General features: G+C 50.6%; 1 protein-coding gene across 1 annotated transcript; it reads left to right on the forward strand.

Moving 5' to 3' along the window:
- The first annotated feature begins 1,866 nt into the window (after positions 1-1,866).
- LOC128822422 (serine/threonine-protein kinase PAK 3-like) lies at positions 1,867-18,030 on the forward strand. The gene is made up of 7 exons (XM_054004123.1): positions 1,867-1,887; positions 4,595-4,707; positions 5,383-5,500; positions 13,899-13,998; positions 14,439-14,635; positions 16,293-16,430; positions 17,803-18,030. The coding sequence occupies exons 1-7, from the start codon at positions 1,867-1,869 to the stop codon at positions 17,893-17,895; spliced, it is 780 nt and encodes a 259-aa protein (XP_053860098.1). The 3' UTR covers positions 17,896-18,030.
- The last annotated feature ends 1,215 nt before the right edge of the window (positions 18,031-19,245 follow it).

Raw genomic sequence — 19,245 nt, forward strand, 5'->3', positions numbered from 1 at the left:
AGCCAAGAAGATTCAATTATGCAAATGATAGATAGATAGATAGATAGATAGATAGATAGATAGATAGATAGATAGAAAGAAAGATAGAACTCACTCTTATAATCTCTCTTTCCTATAGTTTCTGTTGCTACACACACTTGGTAGACATTGCCCTGATCAGCAGCAATCCTGAGATTGCTCTCCTGTTGCTTCAATAAACCACACTCCTAGGGAATCTGGAGCATTTAGGTCCTCATGGAATGCAATCAGATCCAGAGCATTGCACTGGGAATGGCACTCTTGCAGCATCTGTGCTCGGCCAAGTGCTTCTCTTGGACTTGACAACACTGAGAGTGCTAAAGGGGCTGTAATCAGAAATAAAGCCCAGCCCCTCCCAGCTCCTCTGATCTCTGAGGACCAGCTGGAATGCAAGAGCATTGATTTCCTGCTCAGTTCCAAAGCACCACATTTACTGAGTCCCTGGGCTGCAAAAAGGCAGAGATACTGTCAATATGAACGCGAAGTGCAAGGCCCTGTTGACTGGCCTGACACCAGAACAGCTCCTTCTGCACCGAGCTCGCAGCCCCAAACTATGTGTTCTCATGCAAAAATACTGCATCCTCCAAAAACATCACCTTACAAAAGAAAATGTGAGCAGAATCTCGACAAGAGCTGGAAAAGGGCAGGAAAGGTTGAGGATAATAGCCTTGCCTTGCTGAGAAATGAGAAACTGAACAGGAATTCTCCTCCTAACAAAGGAAGAAACCACAACATGAAAGAGTCACCAAATCAAGTGTCAAAAACACTTGGATGCAGTGAGATGATATTTGTAGAAAAAATAGCATTTGTAGTGAGCACTATCTTGCAGGGATTTATGGAAATCTGCCTGAATGTCCATGACCAGCCTCCCGTTGTCCAGGCTAAAGCTCCCTCAGCACCTCCTCCTTGGCCTTGTGCTCCACAGCCTTCCCCAGCTCCCGTGTCCTCCTCTGCACACGCTCCAGCCCCTCAAGGACTTTCTGCTTCACAGGGGCCCACAACTGGGCACAGCACTCCCAGCTGTGGCCGCAGCGTGGCCCAGCCCAGGGGGACGCTCCCTGCCCTGCTCCTGCTGCCCCACTCTTGCTGACACAGGCCAGGACACCCTTGGCCTTCTTGGCTCCCTGGCCACGCGCTGGCCCACCTTCAGCTGCTCTTGACCGGCACCCCTGGGTCCTTTGGGCCCACGCAGCTCCCCCACCACAAATTTGCCCCTTTGACTTCAAAGACAGCAGCCACAATTTTAAATTGTCATTCTAGTTGTACAGCCACATCTTCTTAGGAAATGTCCTGATATTTGATAGGAATGAAATTCTAAGTCTCTTAGGAACAGGGGTATTTCCGCAGATAAGCACATCCCGAGGCTGGTGCAGGAAAAGAGAATTCCTCGGAAGGAGGAAGAATGTTAGAAGGAGGAGTGCAAGGCATCTGCAGGCCTAGAAGGGGGGAAGGAGTCCTTGGGAGGAAGTGGAGTGGTCGTTGCTGCAGTCATCCTTCAGAACATGAAACTGGCTATGAACTCGAGTAAAACCAGCCTTTGGTTTTGACCGTGTGGTTTCACAAGTGGACATCCAAACCAGTCCAGTTGAAGAGCTCTGCATGTGGCTGACAGCAGCTTCCTAAGGGCTTGCATTTGAAAAGGGATCTCTGGGCACTCTCTGCCAGCCACCTTCCTGACACAAACTCGTTTCTTGTCTCAGATTTACACAGGCTCTGTCACTGAACCTGCTGCAGCAGCAGCGGCGCCGTCCCAAGGAGCCTTTGCTCCCCAGCTGGAGAAGTGGAGCCGGGGCACTTGGTTCACCTCCCGCGCTGACCCAGCTGCTGCTCAGCAACAGGAGATCGACGATGCCTCCCTGGAGCAACAGAGTACGTCTGGTGCCTTTCTTACCTGAGGGACAGTGTCATGTGTGCACGTGTCAGCACAGCTGTACCAGATGGTCCTCCTCAGTTTGGTGTTACAGGGACATTTAGGACTCCCTGCAGGAAGTGCTGGCAGTGCTCTGAGGCAGCGAGAGAGCGCTCTGGGTGTTCCTGCTACCTCTGAGGGCAGCTTGGACTGGCTGGAGCTTGCCTGGGCTTCTCTCTGTGCCAAAGGCAGAAGCAGGGATTGCTCCTGGATCAGCAGAAGGCTGCGACTGCTTGAGTCCTAGCCGTTGTCACAACCCCTGCTCAGATCAGTCTCTAGGAGAAGACATCAAGCCCTTTGTGATTCTGCAGCACATGGCATTTATTCTGCTTCTTGCCTGTAACAGCTGCCAGTGCTGTGCTCTCAGATAAGACCTGGTAGGGTTGAGAACAGAGCCTAGTTGATGCTGTGTCTGCCATCACCTGTTGGGACAAAAAGGCTCGCTCTGGCTTCTTCCCATCAGTGCCTGTCAGTGCTCATGTTTGGGCTTTGCCAGCCTTGTTGTGGTAGCTGCCCTGGCCCTGAGGGCTGGTGGGACTGCAGAGGCTGGAGCCTTCCTTAGCCGGGAGAGTCCCGACGCCGCCCAGCCGCTGCAGCGCGGAGCTGCCTGAGCCAGCAGCCCCTTGTCTGGGCCGGCTTCTGCGTCGCATGGCCTGGGCCCACGAGAGGGTCAGCATCTCCTCTGGGCAGCTGTCTGTGTCACACTGGCACCTGAGGAGCACTGCTGTCCTCTCTGCCCTTGCCTGCCGTGCCGAGTTGGGAAGATGGGGACGTGTGTGGTGCCGAGAGGGCGAGTCCAATGGGAGTGACTGATGCCTGCTGTCAGGGTGAAGAGAAGCAGTGTGGTTCTTCACGTGGGGTACAGGCAAGGGCATCTTTGAACTCACCCTGCTCATAAAGAGTGAGGGTCCTGGTCCTGAAGCCCCATTGGGATTGGTTAGAGCATGAGCTGCTCTGGTTTACAAACACAGATGCATTCTTCTGGCAAACTGCTGCAAGGTGGAGAAGATGGGAACACTTGGCAATATTCCTCCTGTTCTGAACTTGGCATCTGTTCAGAGGAATGGATTCTAGATATCAAGGTGCATTTCATCTTAGCAAGTAGGAAACCTTTTGTTGAATCTCACAGTGTTTGTTCCCAAGAAAAGAAAGGCTCCCTTATTTCAAGCTCTCCTTAATGTTTTTAGATGACAAACTTACTTGCCTTAGTAGCTGTTCTCTTCTGGTATCTGTCTTCTCTGAATGTATCTCCCTGTACTTCCCTGTGTATCTGCTCTCAAGAGCTTTCTCTCTTCAAAGGACTCTAGAAAATCAGTCTCTGTGCCAGCCACTTGTGCTGCGGAGCTGCCTGTCTTCTTGTTGTTGTTCATGTTCCTATTATTGTTCTTGTTGTCAGCCAGCTGACCACAAAGGGCTCAGAGCTCCAGACAGTGGGGCTGCCTTTTGTATCTCCTGGAAGCTGGGATCTCTGCTTTAAAGTGAGCATCTTGCATTTTGTTTCCCTCAGGGAGAATGGTGAAGATGGAAAATCCCATTATAAAATATATTGAACTGGAAAATATTGGCAGTGCATGAGTCCAACCAATGTTATTTTTACAAAACTATGCACCAGGTGTCCTGCTGGTGGAATATCCATCACGTGTGAAGTCAGACAAGCTGCAAACATATTCAGACGCTGCGGTTAGATTGTCAGTGCTGATCAGAATTTGTAAGTGTGGTCAGAAGGCATTGCCAAAGACATGTCCATGCTTCCAGTGTCCTGCAGGTCTTAGGCATTTACAGCAGAGATCTCTGTGGGCTGGCTTTCACTGCAAGATCTAAATGGCTTCTCCTTTCTTTGCTACTATTTTGTTTCTAGGACTTTTGGAGATGTTTGTAGAGCACTCAACAATGCCACAGGAGGACAGGTAAATGTCAACAGCTGCCACAGACTCTGCTGCACTCAAAGGCTCTCCCCTGTGTTTTGGTAAGCTGGGGCTGGAGCTTTGCATAGAGCTGTGCTGAAAGGGCACAAGAAGCACAGACTGGTGCCAGTGTGCAAATTGCAGCTGGGACAGTCTTTGTCCTTCTCAGCTGACAGAAGGAAGGCACAGAGGGCAGTGGTTCCTTTCAGAGAAGGACGCGCTCACTCGCTCCCCATTGCTAAAACAGAGGTGGTGCCTTTGAGCATCTCACTGCTCTTTGGAGCTACAGCTTCAGAATTCTCACTTCTGGCTGCCAGCAAATGCATCTGAAAGTTACTGGTAGTTCCTTAGCAACCTGCAGTGCTGCACTGGGGAACTGCATGTAGGGAGAGATCTGCATGGCATCCCTAAAAGCCCTCAGCCCTGCCCATAGCCCAAGATGTATCCACAGAGTATTAAGGCATGGATTACTTCTTCTGAATCCCAGACAAAGCAGCAGGGAGTGTGCTCAGAGCTTTGTGGGTGATAGTTGAGAAATCACTGTTACCAAATGGTCAAGGCAAAATGTCAGTGGCCACATGTCCTGTAACTGGCCCCAAGGAGCAGAGAAATGGGCTGTTGGAACTCTGTTCCCATTCCGATGTCTAATCACAAGGCAGTTTGGCACAGTTTGGCAGTGTTATTCCAAAAGCACTCACTCCATATGAGAAGTTGTTCTCATGCCACCAGCTTTTAATGTTATTGATTTTCAATGTCATTTTAGGTGGCCATAAAGAAAATAAATCTTCAAGGACTGATCAGGAAGGAAGTAACCTTTCATGAACTCATGGTCATGAAAATGAATAAGCACCCGAACATTGTGAATTATTTAAAGAGGTGAGTGGTTGTTGTTTTATCCCAGCGATGTTTGTTTACATACTGCAAGCATGCAAAGTTAAAAACCCACTTTGGTCACTGGCAGAAAATAGACCTGGTAATTATTGGTTAATTATTATTTCTCTACTTCTCTCCAGTGGATGGGAAGAGAGTGCATTTTGTCTGCATTAAACAACCCTGGCAAATGCAGTTTGAAAATTTTTCAAAAACCTGGATCAGCCCTATCTGACTAATTCCATACCCTATAACTTCAATGCCTCCACATTGTTTTGAGGCTTGAGTTTTTCAAATTTTTTCAGCACCTTTTAAGTTCTGATAAACCATCCTAGAGAGGATTTCCCTTGGATTCATGTCCCTTTTCCATTGCTGTGCATGCCAGGAAGATAAGGTGTTTATTTCCAGAAATAGCACGTGTGACAGGTTTTTTATCTAGGCTGTTACTAAACCGCACTTTTCACTTGCTGGCCATCTAAGACATCTCCTTTTTCACAGCTGTACCTTTCTCCTTGAGACGGCACAGATTGCAAACAAGGCACAGCTGAGAGGGAATGTCTATTCCTTTTATTCTGTCCTTGTCACAAAGGCACCCGGAAACAACCCTTGTGGTTTTCTAACAGCAATGTTGTTGTTTTCAAACAAGCACGTTCATCTCCACCCCTTGTTTCCTTCTTTCAGCTACCTTGTGGATGGGCAGCTCTGGCTGGCCATGGAGTACATGGACGGAGGCACTCTGAGCGATGTCATCAGCGAGACCCACCTGTCTGAAGACGAGATGGCAGCCATCAGTCGGGAGGTCAGCAATCCCACCTGTGCTGCCCAGGGCTTGGGCAGGACTGTCTGGGAAACAGGGCTCCGACCTGGAGTGATTTCATGTGCCAAGCTTTGTTTCTGTGTTGCTGGTATGCTATGGGCAAGCAAAAGCATCTCAAGTGAAATGCCTGCCAGTGACCCTGCACTCATTGTACTCTGTTCCTGTACTCTTACCTTCTGCTGTTGTATTGTCATTCTCTCTTGTGTATTTGTATTTGCTGTTCTCCACCTTGCCTCTCTAAACATTTGCCTCGAGCCTGTCTGCACTGCATTCCTTGCCTGTAGAAGCAAATGTGCTTGTGGCAGCATTTGAAATGATCAGCAAAGAAAAAAGAGAGACTCATTTCTCTCAGTCCTTAACTGAAAAGGACACTAGTGCAGCCAAAATGCTCTTTGCTTCAGGAAGGTGACTGTTGTGATACTTCCAAGTCTGTGCTGAGGCCAGCAACAAAACCTTTGTCATGCAGCCTCCCACCCCAAAGTGATCCACTTCACACCAAAGGGAGGGACTTTTTCTTCCTTGGCAAAACCCCTCACTTGTCCTCTGCATGGAGAAAGCACATCCACAGCAGCAGCAGCCATGCTGGCTGGTTTGCAGGGGACAGTCTACAACAACAGCAGGTGCTGTTGCTTTTTCAAAAGCTGACATGCCTTTTCCTTAGAAAGGTCCTGCTCTGCAAGTGGTGGAGCAGCAAGCTCTTCCTCACAATGGCACTGTGTTCCTCCATTACTCGCCATTCCCCTGCAGAGGCAATCTTTTAGAGCTGTTTCTTTTCTTGTGTAATGAAATCATGTGGATATTCTCAGCTCAGTCAGAGAGAAAGAGAAAGGTTTTCTAACCAGGCAAGAGCCTGGGAAACAGTTGGGAAAGAATGTAAATAATTCTCTAATCTAGTTATTCACATTGTTTATAGATATGCCCTGCCACTGTGCGCCATTCACTGCACCCCAATGGTGTGACTTGTTTTTACTCTAAGACCAATGAAATTAGTCTTCTCGATGTCCTCTATATATAGAGCGGTATATTTGAAATAAATCAGAGCTCATTTTCTTTGCCGTCTGATCTGGAGTTCTCTGTTCCCGTCCTGCTCGACAGCGACATCTGGTGACCCCTCGTGGAATTGCAGCGTCGGCCGAAGCCCCGAACCACAGCGTCTTGCCGGGGGGGCTTTGCTGCGCAGCTCCACGCCAGTAGCCTGGAGGCTCTGGCCGGACACCTTTGGCCTCCTGAGAGAGGTAACGCTGAAACCGTGTGCCTTCCGGACAAGGCTTGGTCCTGTCTGGACCGCGGGTTGGCTCTTATAAGCCGAGAACTGAGTGGGACGGTTTTCCCTGAACTAGTGGACTGTCTGTCTCTTGAAGTGGACGTCTGCTAAGGGAGGGTTTCCTAACAATGGGGAACCAGCCATCTACGGCTGAACGGGTGGTCTTGACTGCTTGGCAAGGCTGGGCCCCACAACTGGGTATCCAGGTCTCGGATGATGACTTCATCAGGCTCCTGAGTTGGGCTCGGGACCACGGATTCCCTGCAGACCTTAGTTTCGCCTTTGATCGTAAGGTCTGGAATGAGTTGGGCCGGTGCCTCATGAAGAAAGTGAGGAAGGGGGACGCTACAGCGTCTGCTCTGTTTGCGATCTGGGGATGCATTTATAGGGCCTTGCCTCGTAAGTCCCCCAGGAGCAGTGACTCCGAATGGGGGTTCTCGGGAACTGAAGATACCGTTTTGATATGCAGCGGTGTCTCGGGAATCAGTGGGCGGCAGGCGGGCGGGGCGGTGCCCGGGCCCGGCACGGCGCAGAGTGGGTCTGTGAGAGACGATGGGACGCCCCGCGGACTCTACATGTCGCCGGGAACTCCTGCTAAGCCCGAGTATTCCCGTCCCCGTGACTACGTTCAGCCGAGATCTTTGCCGACAGATCGGCCGCTGATTGCGCAGCAGTCTGTGCCACAGCCGACTGCGCAAGCGCGTTCTACTGTGGGCGCGGTGCCGATGGCTTCGACCACCTTTCAGGTGGAGGTGGGGGTGCCTTTGTCGCAACCATCGGCTTCGGTACATCCGACACTGCAGGGCTTGTTGGGGGCTGTCCCGCCTTCGCCGCGACAGCCTGGAGCCCGTCCGGGCTTGGAGCAGACGGCTCCGTTGGTTCAGCCATTGCTGGCCCCCTTTCCGGACTGCAGGTGGGGGGAGGGGCGGTGCGGCCCGCGGCACGTGACGCAGCGGGGGGTGCAGCCCCCCGGCTCCTCCTCTGTTGACTATGGCGCCTGCGCAGATGTCTGGGTCCCGCCCCCAAGCACCGCCGGGATCGGGGATGGACTCTTTGACCCACCCGCTGGCACGCCCCCCGCCGCCTGGGGGGGGCCCGGTTCTGCCGACGGGGCGAGCGCAGTTGCCTCCTGGCCTGCCCCATGGCGCGCCGGATACACCGGCTGACTTGATTTCTTTCACGGTGCCGGCGCCAGTCGGGCAGCAGCATGTGCTGGGTGGCACCTCCATGACGTCTTCGGGTCGGCCCTCTGGGGGACGGACTTCTGTGTCGGGGGAGGGATCAGCCCCCGCCCCATCTGCCAGGGCGCCACCCCGGCCGGCCGCGGGGCTCGTCGCTTCGCCCGCTGCCCCGCCCGCTGTGGCGGCGACAGCATCGCCTCTGTCCCTCCTTTCGCCCGCCGCTCCAGCTGCAGTGTCGCGGGCTCCGGCTGATCCCTTCGTGCCGCCGCCTGCGATTGGACGATCCACCGAGGTGCCGGTCGCGGCTCCGCTCCCCGCCCCGCCACCGGCGGCTGCCCCCTCCTTCTCGGGGGCTGCGGGCTCGGAAGCTGCGTCCAGTTCTTCTGTCTTGCGGTCAACAGCCGCTTCGCCGGCCTCACTGCCTCCCGTCAGCCCGCCTGCCCGTGCGGATCGCAGGCTGTCCTGCTTGCCCTCCTCCCAGGGGGCTGGCAGTGACAGTGAGGATCTCTCCTGCCCCACTCCGCCGAGGGGGCGTGACCGAATGTCGGAACGTCGGCACCGCCGGGGGGAACAGGCGTCTCAGAGAGAGCTGTGGACGCTGCCTCCCTGTCGAGTGTCTGTGCGGCCGATAAACCCCCGCCGCTTCTGGGAGGCGGTCAGACAACGGGCTTTGGAGGCTGGTGACTGGGATCTGCTAGAGCGGGTGGGGAAACCTGGGAGGCGGGTCTTGAACCCGCAGCTCCAGGGGAAAGAGACCGTAGCTACTGGTCAGTTGGTTCCTCTGGCCTCTCCGGAGGTGGCACAAAGGGATGAGGGCGAAGAGGCATCATCACAATCTAAGCTTCAGGTCCTTCCCGTGCACAAAGCAGTCCCGAATTAAGGGCAGCAGGATAGGCACGAGGTGATAGCCTGGAAGGTTGTGCAGGATTTGCAGGATAAGGTGGCAAAATATGGGTTGGGCTCCGCTCCATTGATGCAGGTTCTAAGAGTGATAAACACTGACCTGCTGGCTCCCTATGATATTAAACATCTGGCCTCTGTGTTGTTTCAACCTGTGCAGTTTGACGTCTTTATGAACAACTGGAGGAGGTTGGCCGAGAGGGTTGCGATTGAGAACGCGTATTACCCTCAGACAGACCCTGGATTCTGTGTGGGGCTGGATGCGCTCATGGGGCAGAATGCCTTTGCCAATCCTGATGTTCAGGCTACTTGGCACCCCATCATCCTTGAGCAGGCCCAGAAGGTGGGCTTTGCTGCATTGATGAAAACTATGGAGACGGCCGCTCCTAGGCAACGATATGTGAAAATAGTACAGGGAGCCAAGGAATTGTTCTTGCCATTTGTTGAAAGGCTTGCAGCTGCTTTGGAAAAGCAGATCGAGGATGAAAATTTAAGGCAGGTCTTGTGCAAGACTTTGGCAAGGGAGAATGCAAATGAAGACTGCAGGAAAATGATAAATGCGTTGCCAGGTGACCCATCGTTGACAGACATGGTCGAAGCTTGTTCCAAGGTTGGTACGGTGGACCATAAGATGTCTGTCCTGGCAGCAACCTTGCAGGCAGGCATGCCATCCTCTGGGACTGGTCGACGCAAGAAGGGAAAAAAGAAGGGCAAGCAGGTACAGGGGGCAAAAAAGTGGGGAAAGGGACAGACTCTAACCTTTTGTGTTCCAGGTGTGGGAAACCAGGCCATTTCGCAAACAAATGCAAGTCCACTTACCATGCTAATGGTAAGCGTTTGACGGGCTCGGGAAACGGGGGCAAGAGCGCACAGGGGAACTGCGCGCTGACACAAGTGGTCCCCCAGGGCACGGCACCAGTACAGGGTGTCTCAGCCAACTCAGTGCCAGCACCCGTGGCTCTGCCGGGGTGGATGTACACACCGCAGCAGCAGTCATCTTAAATTCTAGTAAGGTGCATAAGGTTCCTCTGAATGCATTCGGGCCTTTAGGCCATGGATTGAGTGCATTGTTGGTGGCACGATCTAGTGCTACCCTTTTGGGAATCTTTGTGCACCCGGGTGTCATTGATTCTGATTTTACGGGCCAAATTTGTGCCATGGTTTCCACGCCCTCCCCCCCTGTCGTTATTCCGGCAGGGACCCGCATTGCTCAACTTGTGCCTTTCCAGTCATGTGTTCCCAGGGCAGATCAACGGACGCGCGGGAATGGTGGTTTTGGATCCACTGGACCACTGCAGATCTTCTGGTCTGCTGTCATTTCTGCCGACCGCCCGCAAATGACGTGTTCCGTGATTCTACCAGGTGCCAGTCCGCCTTCGATTCAGCTGCAAGGTTTGATCGACACCGGAGCCGACGTGACAGTCATCTCCTCTTCTGTGTGGCCTCCTAAGTGGCCTTTGGACTCTGTGGGAGCAGCCCTTGAAGGGTTGGGGGGTGCGGCACAGACATTTCTGAGTCGGCAGGCCGTGTTGATCAAAAATCCAGAAGGGCAGACCGCTAAGGTTCGGCCCTATGTTACTGCATCTCCAATCACTCTTTGGGGGCGGGATGTGCTGGCAGCCTGGGGGGTACGGATTGGGACGGGTTTTTGCTAGGGGCCACTGCGCAGAAGGGCGCAGAATATCCTGTGCTGCCTTTACGGTGGCTGGTGACCAGACCTGTCTGGGAGAACCAGTGGCCCCTACCACATGAAAAGTTAGTCGCCTTTCATGATTTAGTTCAAGATCAGCTTCACCAGGGACACATTGAACCTTCTACCAGTCCCTGGAACACTCCTGTTTTTGTTATTAAGAAAAAGTCAGGGAAGTGGAGGCTGTTACAGGACCTCCGGAAGGTTAATGCAGTCATGGAGAGTATGGGGGCATTGCAGCCTGGTATGCCCTCACCTACCACGCTCCCCGCGGGTTGGAAAATCTTAATTGTTGATCTGAAGGATTGTTTCTTTACCATCCCGTTACATCCTGATGACAGGCCAAAGTTTGCCTTTACCGTGCCTGCCATCAACAATGCTGAGTCTGTACGGAGATATCAATGGAAAATTTTGCAACAGGGCTGCAAGAACAGTCCGACTATTTGTCAGTGGTATGTGGCTCAGGCCTTGCCTGGAGTCCGCGAGCAGTTCCCTGATGTGTATTGTTATCATTATATGGATGACATCCTGGTGGCGGCACCCACTCAGGAGGAACTGCTGAAGGTAAAGCCTCAGTTGTTCGCCGCCTTGCATTCATATGGACTGCAAGTGGCTCCGGAAAAGGTTCAAAGCCATCCTCCTTGGAAGTACCTAGGAGTCAAAATTCTTGAACGAACTATTCAGCATCAAGAGGTGCAATTCCCAAAGTCTATCACGACCCTGAATGATGCTCAGAAATTGCTTGGGGTCGTCAATTGGTTACGTCCCTATTTGGGACTGACCACAGAGCAGATGTTCCCTCTGTTCAACCTTTTAAAGGGGGACCCAGATTTGAATTCACCTCGGAAATTGACTCCTGAAGCGCGACAAGCGTTGGAGGAGGTCCAACAGGCTTTGTCTGCTCGTCAAGTTTATAGGGTAGACCCTTCCATTGATATCACTGTTTTCATTACCTGTCCAGACAGTCATCCCACAGGTGTCATTGGCCAATGGAATGACAAATGGCCTGATCCTTTGCACATCTTGGAATGGGTCTTTTTACCCCATCAATTGAAAAAGACGGCATCTTTGCTGCTTGATTTATTTGCCCAGTTGATAATCAAATGCTGTTATCGGTTTTTGCAGCTGATGGCAGCTGATCCCGCGAGGATCGTTCTTCCAGTGGAGCGGAGCACTTTTGAATGGTATTTCATTAACAGTGCTTCCTTGCAAAGTGCGCTGCAAAATTTTCCAGGGCAAATTGTTTACCATCTGCCCAGTCATAAATTACTGCAACTGGCGAAAACAACCAATCTGTCCTTAAGACCAAAAAACAGTCGAGTGCCAGTGCGGGGACCCACTGTCTTTACCGACGGTTCGGGGAAAACGGGAAAGGCCATTGTGACCTGGAAGGATGAGTCTGGATGGCAAGTGTTGGAAGGCCACGTGTCCGGTTCAGCTCAATTGGTTGAACTGAAAGCTGTTGCAATGGCGTTTCAGAGATTTTCTCAGATGCCTTTGAACTTGGTCACTGACTCTGCTTATGTTGCAGACATAACCCAGCGGTTGGACTGCTCACTGCTGAAAGAGGTCAACAATGCAGTTTTGTTTCAATTGTTGAGAGCTTTGTGGTGCGCAATTCAGGCCCGGGTTCATCCGTACTACATCCTGCACATTCGGAGTCACACCACTTTACCAGGTTTTATCACAGAGGGTAACGCCAGGGCTGACAGGTTAGCCAACCCGGCATGGGTGGCGCCTCAGCCTGACAGAACTGCGCAAGCCAAGGCATCACATGATTTCTTTCATCAAAGTGCACATACTCTGCAGAAGCAATTCGATCTGACGTCAACCGAAGCTCGTGACATTGTCAGTTCTTGTGCTGACTGTCATGGGTTTGCTGCGCCTTTACCGGCGGGGGTGAACCCCAGAGGCCTAAAGGCCTTGCAGCTTTGGCAAACGGATGTCACTCACATTGCCGAGTTTGGTCGACTCAAGTATGTGCACGTGTCTGTTGACACCTTCTCCTCCTCCATGTGGGCATCTGCTCACACCGGGGAGAAGGGTCGTGATGTGATTGCCCATTGGAGAATGGCTTTTGCAGTTTTGGGAATACCTTCAAGTGTGAAGACTGACAATGGCCCTGCCTATGTCTCACAGAAGACGCGTCAGTTTTTACGCTTGTGGGGAATCTCTCACAAGTTTGGCATTCCACATTCACCAACTGGTCAAGCCATTGTTGAACGCGCTCATGGTACTCTAAAGCGCGTTCTGGAAAAACAAAAAGGGGGAATGCCCGGAGAGACCCCACACAGTAGGTTGGAGAAAGCTTTATATACAATCAACCATTTGACAGTGCCGAAAAATTCAGAGATTCCTGTTATCCTGAATCATTTTCTTTCATTGCATCCAGCGGGTGAGGCGCATTTGCCCCGAGCAAAGGTCTGGGTGCGGGACCTTGCCACAAACAAGTGGGAAGGCCCGTGCGACCTCATCACTTGGGGCCGCGGGTATGCATGTGTCTCCACAGGTACCGGGGTACGATGGATACCTGCGAAGTGTGTGTGCCCTGACCTGCGACAGCAGAAACAGAAGGTGGTCAGGAGACGGTCTTCAGACAGTGACCATGGTGCTGACCACCCATCACGGTCTTCAGACGAAGACCAAGACATCGACCATCAGCCAGCTGGTCCCTCCACAAGCGGAGAGTGAACACTTGTTTAGTTTCCAGAAACAGACTGTTGACGAGTTAGGCTGCCTGTGTAACACGCAGACTAACAATGCTTTGGAGTTGGTGATGGGTTTCTTGAAATTAGTAGTTAAGTTGATAGCAAGTTATAATGTAAGAATAAGTGGAAATCTCTTTGACTGAACTGAGCTGATGTTTGATGGGGGTTTCGATTGTCAACTGATAAACCTCGGAGCTGTGTTTGTCCTCTTTCCTGCAAGGGGCCCCGCAGGAAGATGACGGGCACTGCCTCCTTCTTTAAACAAAAAGGGGGAAATGTGGATATTCTCATCTCAGTCAGAGAGAAAGAGAAAGGTTTTCTAACCAGGCAAGAGCCTGGGAAACAGTTGGGAAAGAATGTAAATAATTCTCTAATCTATCTTGTTATTCACATTGTTTATAGATATGCTCTGCCACTGTGCATCATTCACTGCACACCAATGGTGTGACATGTTTTTACTCTAAGACCAATGAAATTAGTCTTCTCGATGTCCTCTATCTATAGAGCGGTATATTTGAAATAAATCAGAGCTCATTTTCTTTGCCTTCTGATCTGGAGTTCTCTGTTCCCGTCCTGCTGGACAGCGACAAAATCACATCACTAATTTTTGCCCTCCTGTTTCTGTTTTCTCTTTCAGTGCCTGCAAGGCCTGGATTTTCTTCACTCGAACCTCGTGATCCACCGAGATGTGAAGAGCAGCAACATCCTTCTCAGAACCGACGGCTCTGTCAAGCTGGGTCAGTGTATTCTTGGTCAGGTGCAGCATTCCAGGGACGTGGGCTGTGGGGCTGCTTTGAGTGACTGCCAGCTCCCCAAAAATGGTGCTGGTGGCATTGCAGGGAACCCTGCCACAAACTGTGGGCACACTTGCAACCTGCACAGAAGTATGACAAGGAACAAGGAGTCAAGAGTGGCGTTGCTCTGTGTGTGTCCCTTCCAGAGGGAGGGAGCTGCAAATCTAAAGCTTCAGAAAAATAAAAGGCTGGAGGTAGTCTAAAAATGAGGGTTTTTTTTGAGGTGGCCAATTCCATATTTCCTTGTCTAAAGCCCTGAGGAAACAGAGCGTGGACAGTTCTCCAAGAGACTCAACAGCACATTCTTAGACTGAGAGTGGGGAATTCTTTTGCTTGATTTCCTAACTTGAGCTGGCTTTCATGGTTTGTTTTTTTCTCCCCAGCTGACTCTGGCCTCTTTGCTCAGCTCAGCCCTGAGCAGAGTCGACGGAGCTCAGTGGCCAGCATTTCTGGGTGGATGGCGCCTGAAGTGGTGACAGGTCAACCATGTGGCCCCAAAGTGGACATATGGTCTTTTGGAATCATGGGCATCGAAATGGTGGAACGAGAAGTTCCTTACTGGAATGAAACTCCTGTTTCGGTAAGGTGCAAATACTCACTGATCCTGCTTGTCTTTCTCACCTGTCCCATGGTCAGTGTGCCATTGGACAAAATCCCATTGCCATCTGCTGGCACCACTTCCACCAAGGTCCCCTTCTGAAAATGTCCCTGCAGCACATCAGCATCTGCTGTCGATTTGGTTGCATCAGAAGGGAAGAGGAAGGTAGCCAGTTCAGAAACCTAACCAGTTCAGAAACCTGCCATTTTGGCCTCCAGCCATGCCTGACATTTTTCACTTGCTTTTTGAACAATGTTGGAGCTCTGTCTCTGAAGAAAAGGCATTTTTCAGTGGAATGGTTGGATGTGTGATAAATATCCTTCAAAATGGAGATTGAATCTTCCTAGTTTCAATTTTAGAGAAAAAGAAAAAAGAGAAAAAGTAAATGGAAAAGGAAGAGGAAGAGAAAAGGGAAAAGAAAAAAAGAAAAAGTAAGAGAAAAATGGAAAGGAAGAGGAAAAGGAAGAGAAAATAAAAAGAAAAAAAGGAAAAGGAAAAGGGAAAAAAGACAGAAAAAAAAGGAAAAGAAAAAGAAAAAAGAATAAAAAGAAAAAGGAGAAAAAACCACCAAAGCAATGCCCAAGCAAGTTCTGCTTGCTTTTCCTTTCATTTACCACAGCACATCAATTTTCTTCCAAACTGTAGCATCTTTTCCCAGTCCTGTGGGTCTTCAAAACTTTCAGGCTTTCAAATCATCTGTACATTGTTCAGTCATGCGTGTGGGTGGCCTGGATAAGTTTAGGATGTGTTTTTCTCTGACTGCAGTTAGAATTGTACACTAAACTCTTGGCTGTTTCTGGGTACTTTAACAAGTTGATGAGCTTGCAGCCAGGTGCCCGGGGCTGGGATCCAACGTGGGCGGTTGACGCCGGTGCTGTGTTCCTTTACCACAGGAGCAGGGCCACCCCTGGCTTGCACAGCTCTAAGGACAGTGAGGACTCCAGCTCCCCACCATGTCCAGTGGCTGAGCTCAGCTGCAGAGAGACAGGATAAAACCCTCTTTGTGACCTCTGGGGGTGTGGGAAAAGTAAAGGAGATTTTCCTCTGGGATGAAGAAGAAAGTAACAAAGTCTCTTTGGTCACCATCTTTTTCAGTGCCACCAGCACAGAGCTGTGACTATTGTGGTGGGCATTTTCATGGAGACTCCCAGGCCTCCTTCCATTGTTATTTCTGTCTATTTTAGATGGATTCTGCATCTGCATTTTTTTCAAGAGGAGAAAAAAAAAAAAAAACAACTTGATGATTTTTGTTTCATGGAAGCTGTGCTAAAGGGACCAACAAGCACTGCAAAGATTCCTTTCATGTAATAATCCTTGGAAATAGTATGGATAGAACAAACTCCCCCTTCCAAATAGCCTGTCAGGCTGGTGCAAATCCTCAGAGAAGCAAAACATGCTTTTGCTGATGTAGTTCCCACTAACTAGGTCAGTCAATGAAATCAGCTGCCAAGGCAAGATCTGCTGAATGTTGGAAAAGCTGTGGCTGCATCGGGGTTTGGGTTTTTGGTTGGTAAAGGAAAGTCATCTCTGGGTCTCTCCAGGGCAGTTTCTGCAGAGTGGAACTTAAACAATGGGATCTGAGAGAGCAGTTACAGATGGGAAAGAAGCAGCTGGAGCCTTATGTTTCCTTTTTCCCCAGCCTCAACTCCTGATAGCCATACGAGGGACACCAAAGCTGCGGCAGCCCAACCGATTCTCGTCTTCCCTGCGTAACTTCCTGAGGCACTGCCTGCGGACAGACGCGGCACGGCGCTGGTCTGCCAAGGAGCTCCTGCAGGTAAAATGCAAAGGGGCTGCAGGTGAAAGAGTGTCTGAGGGATGGGCTCCTGCTCCACTGAAGTGCAAGGCATCAGATGAGCCTCCTTCCTCCCAACCTCCACTCCTGATGTTGTTCAAATGAAAACAGTGAGGAATTCTAGTCTGGGCTAGGCTGGGCTGGCAGGGCCCTGTGAAGGTCATCTGGTCCAAGTGTCCTGCAAAGAGCAGGGAGAGATCAGGTTGTTCAGAGCCCCTTCCCACCTGACCTGGAATGTTTGCCCTATCCCTACCCAGGATGGGGCACCTACCAGCTCTAAGGACAACCTGTGCCAGTGTGGCACCATGCTCCAAGTAAACAAGTTCTTCCTTAGATCTAATCTGACTCAATTCCCATTTTATATTATAAATATTATCCCATGTCCTATTGCAACGGAGCCTGTTAAAAAAGGTATTTCCTACTTCCTGAGAATCCCCTTTGAAGTACTGGAACTCAGCAATGAAGTCTCCGTGGGGCCAGTTCTCCTCCAGGCTGAATAGCTCCAGGTCTCTCAGCCTGTCCTCAGAGGAGAGGTGCTCTGTCCTCTGTTTCTGTCACCCTGTTTTGTAATTTGGTGGGGTGCTCCTTTTTATCGAATGGCAAAAGAACTGAAGTAGAGCAATGCAAGGTACACAGTCATGAAATGGTGGTGGAGGAACCCAAGGAAGCCAGTCCTGGCAGAGCAGTCTGGAGAGATTTGGCTGTGGGCAGGAGGGGCTGTGGGGGGCTCACTGTGAGCCTCTGAGGGGCCCTGGTTTGTGCCCCCCACCCCACCCTTAGAGGTTTCTGGCACGCAGACAGGGGCAGCTGAGAGGGACTTGTCCCAGCCCCATCTGCTGCCTGGCACGCTCAGGCAGAGGGGAACTGGCCCAGGCTTACTGCCAGGCTGTGTGGCAGAGAGGGAACTGCAGCAGCCAGCGCCACTCGGCTGGCCCTGCTGGGAAGGAAGGTGCCATCCAGCACAGGAGGGGCAGGGCATGGAAAGGTAGACACTGCTCTGTCTCCCTGTGGAAATTAGCACGGTGCCTGTCTCTCAAAGACAGGGACCTATGTGGGTCATTGGAGTTTCCTGAAAGGAAGAAACCCCAGGGACAGAAAGCACCATTTCTAGAGCACGGGCAGGGCAAAAATCCCAGCTAGATGGAGAAACCAGAATAAAGGGATAAGTGGGATTCTGGGCCAGGTTTGCCTGTGATGGCAAGGTTCTGCACAGGATGACAGGGGAGCAGATGTCCCCGTCACTCCTCTTTCTGGGTCTTTCTAAGTACCAGAGGAATCCTGATTGAGTCTGTGAAGCACTGAGCTTGGAAAGTCATGGTTCACTGTTCTTTTTTTTTTTTTTTCCTGTGGACAGCATCCATTTGTAACATCAGCCAAGCCAGCGTCCACCCTGGTACCACTCATCAACTCAGTGAAGAAGGAGAAGAAGAAGAAGACAAGAATCTAACAGTCAAGATATTTTTGCCATAACCAAGTTAGAGTAGGATTGTAGAGTAGGACTCTAGAGTAGGATTATTGAGTTGTTTTGTAGTATAGGTTTATAGAGTAGGATTGGAATTAAATAAAGTTTCTGAAGCATCAACTCATTTGGAAGATTCCCCTCCTTCTGACCCCTTCAGAAAACTCAACATTTCCTTCTGAATTGCCAGGTGTTTTTTATTGGTGCTAAGACACGCTTATGGCTTCTTTGGTATGGTTTGTAAGTGGAGAAGGCTCTTCTTCATTCATCCTCTCCAGACCACACTGCCTTTGGAATACGGCCCACTGGTCCCTTTTGGCACATCTGGGGCACTTCTAGTTGAGGCAGAAATGGCAATGGCATCTGCAGGAAAAACCAAAGGGGGAGTGGGGAAGCCAAACCATCCTGTGCTGATGCAGGCCTTCAGCTGTGACTTGAGAACATTTGGGCGCTTGCCACTTGGATTTGTATCCCTAAGTGCAATGTCTTTGGCTGGAGGAGAGCCTTGCTCAGCTGAGAAAGCAGCAAGATCAGAGGGGGTGCTAGATGAAGACAACACAATAAAGAGATGAATGGGATTCTGGGCCAGGTTTGCCTGTGATGGCAAGGTCCTGCACATAAAAGATGGAGGTGCAGATGGTCCCATTGGTCCTCTTTCTGCATCTTTCTAGGAGCCAGAGGAATCCTCTGAAATACTGAGCTTGGAAAGTCACGGTTCATTGGTTTTTGTTGTTTTTTTTTTCTTTGGGCAGCATCCATTTGTAACACTTGCTGAGCCTGCGTCCTGCCTGGTGCCACTGATTGTTTCAGTGAAGATGAGGAAGGAGACAAGAATGTGATAATCACATCAGGACCATTACCATTGACTTAGAGTAGGATTGTAGGTTAGGGTTAGGGTTAGGGTTAGGGTTAGGGTTAGGGTTATGATTAGGGTTAGGTTTAGGGTTAGGATTAGAGTTAGGGTTAGGGTTAGGGTTAGGGTAAAGTTAGGGTAGGATTGTCTAATCGGACTTGGAACAGTAGGATTGGAAATGAAAAAAGTTTCTGAAACTACACCTCACCTTGAAGATTCCCTTCTTTCTCACTCTGTGAATAACCTTGAGATTTTCTTATGAATTGTCAGTTGTTTCGAAAAGGTGGAAAGTGACACTTATGGAGTCTTTGGCACAGTGTGAAAGTGGGGAAGGCTCTTCTTCATTCATCTTCTCCAGACCACGCTGCCTTTGGAATACGGCCCACTGGTCTGTTTTTGCCCAGCTGTGGTACTTCTATCTGAGGCAGAAAGGGCAATGACATCTGCAGGAAAAACCAAAGGGGGAGTGGGGAAGCCAAACCATC

This window comes from Vidua macroura, chromosome Z, assembly GCF_024509145.1.
Source record: "Vidua macroura isolate BioBank_ID:100142 chromosome Z, ASM2450914v1, whole genome shotgun sequence".
Classification (NCBI taxonomy): domain Eukaryota; kingdom Metazoa; phylum Chordata; class Aves; order Passeriformes; family Viduidae; genus Vidua; species Vidua macroura.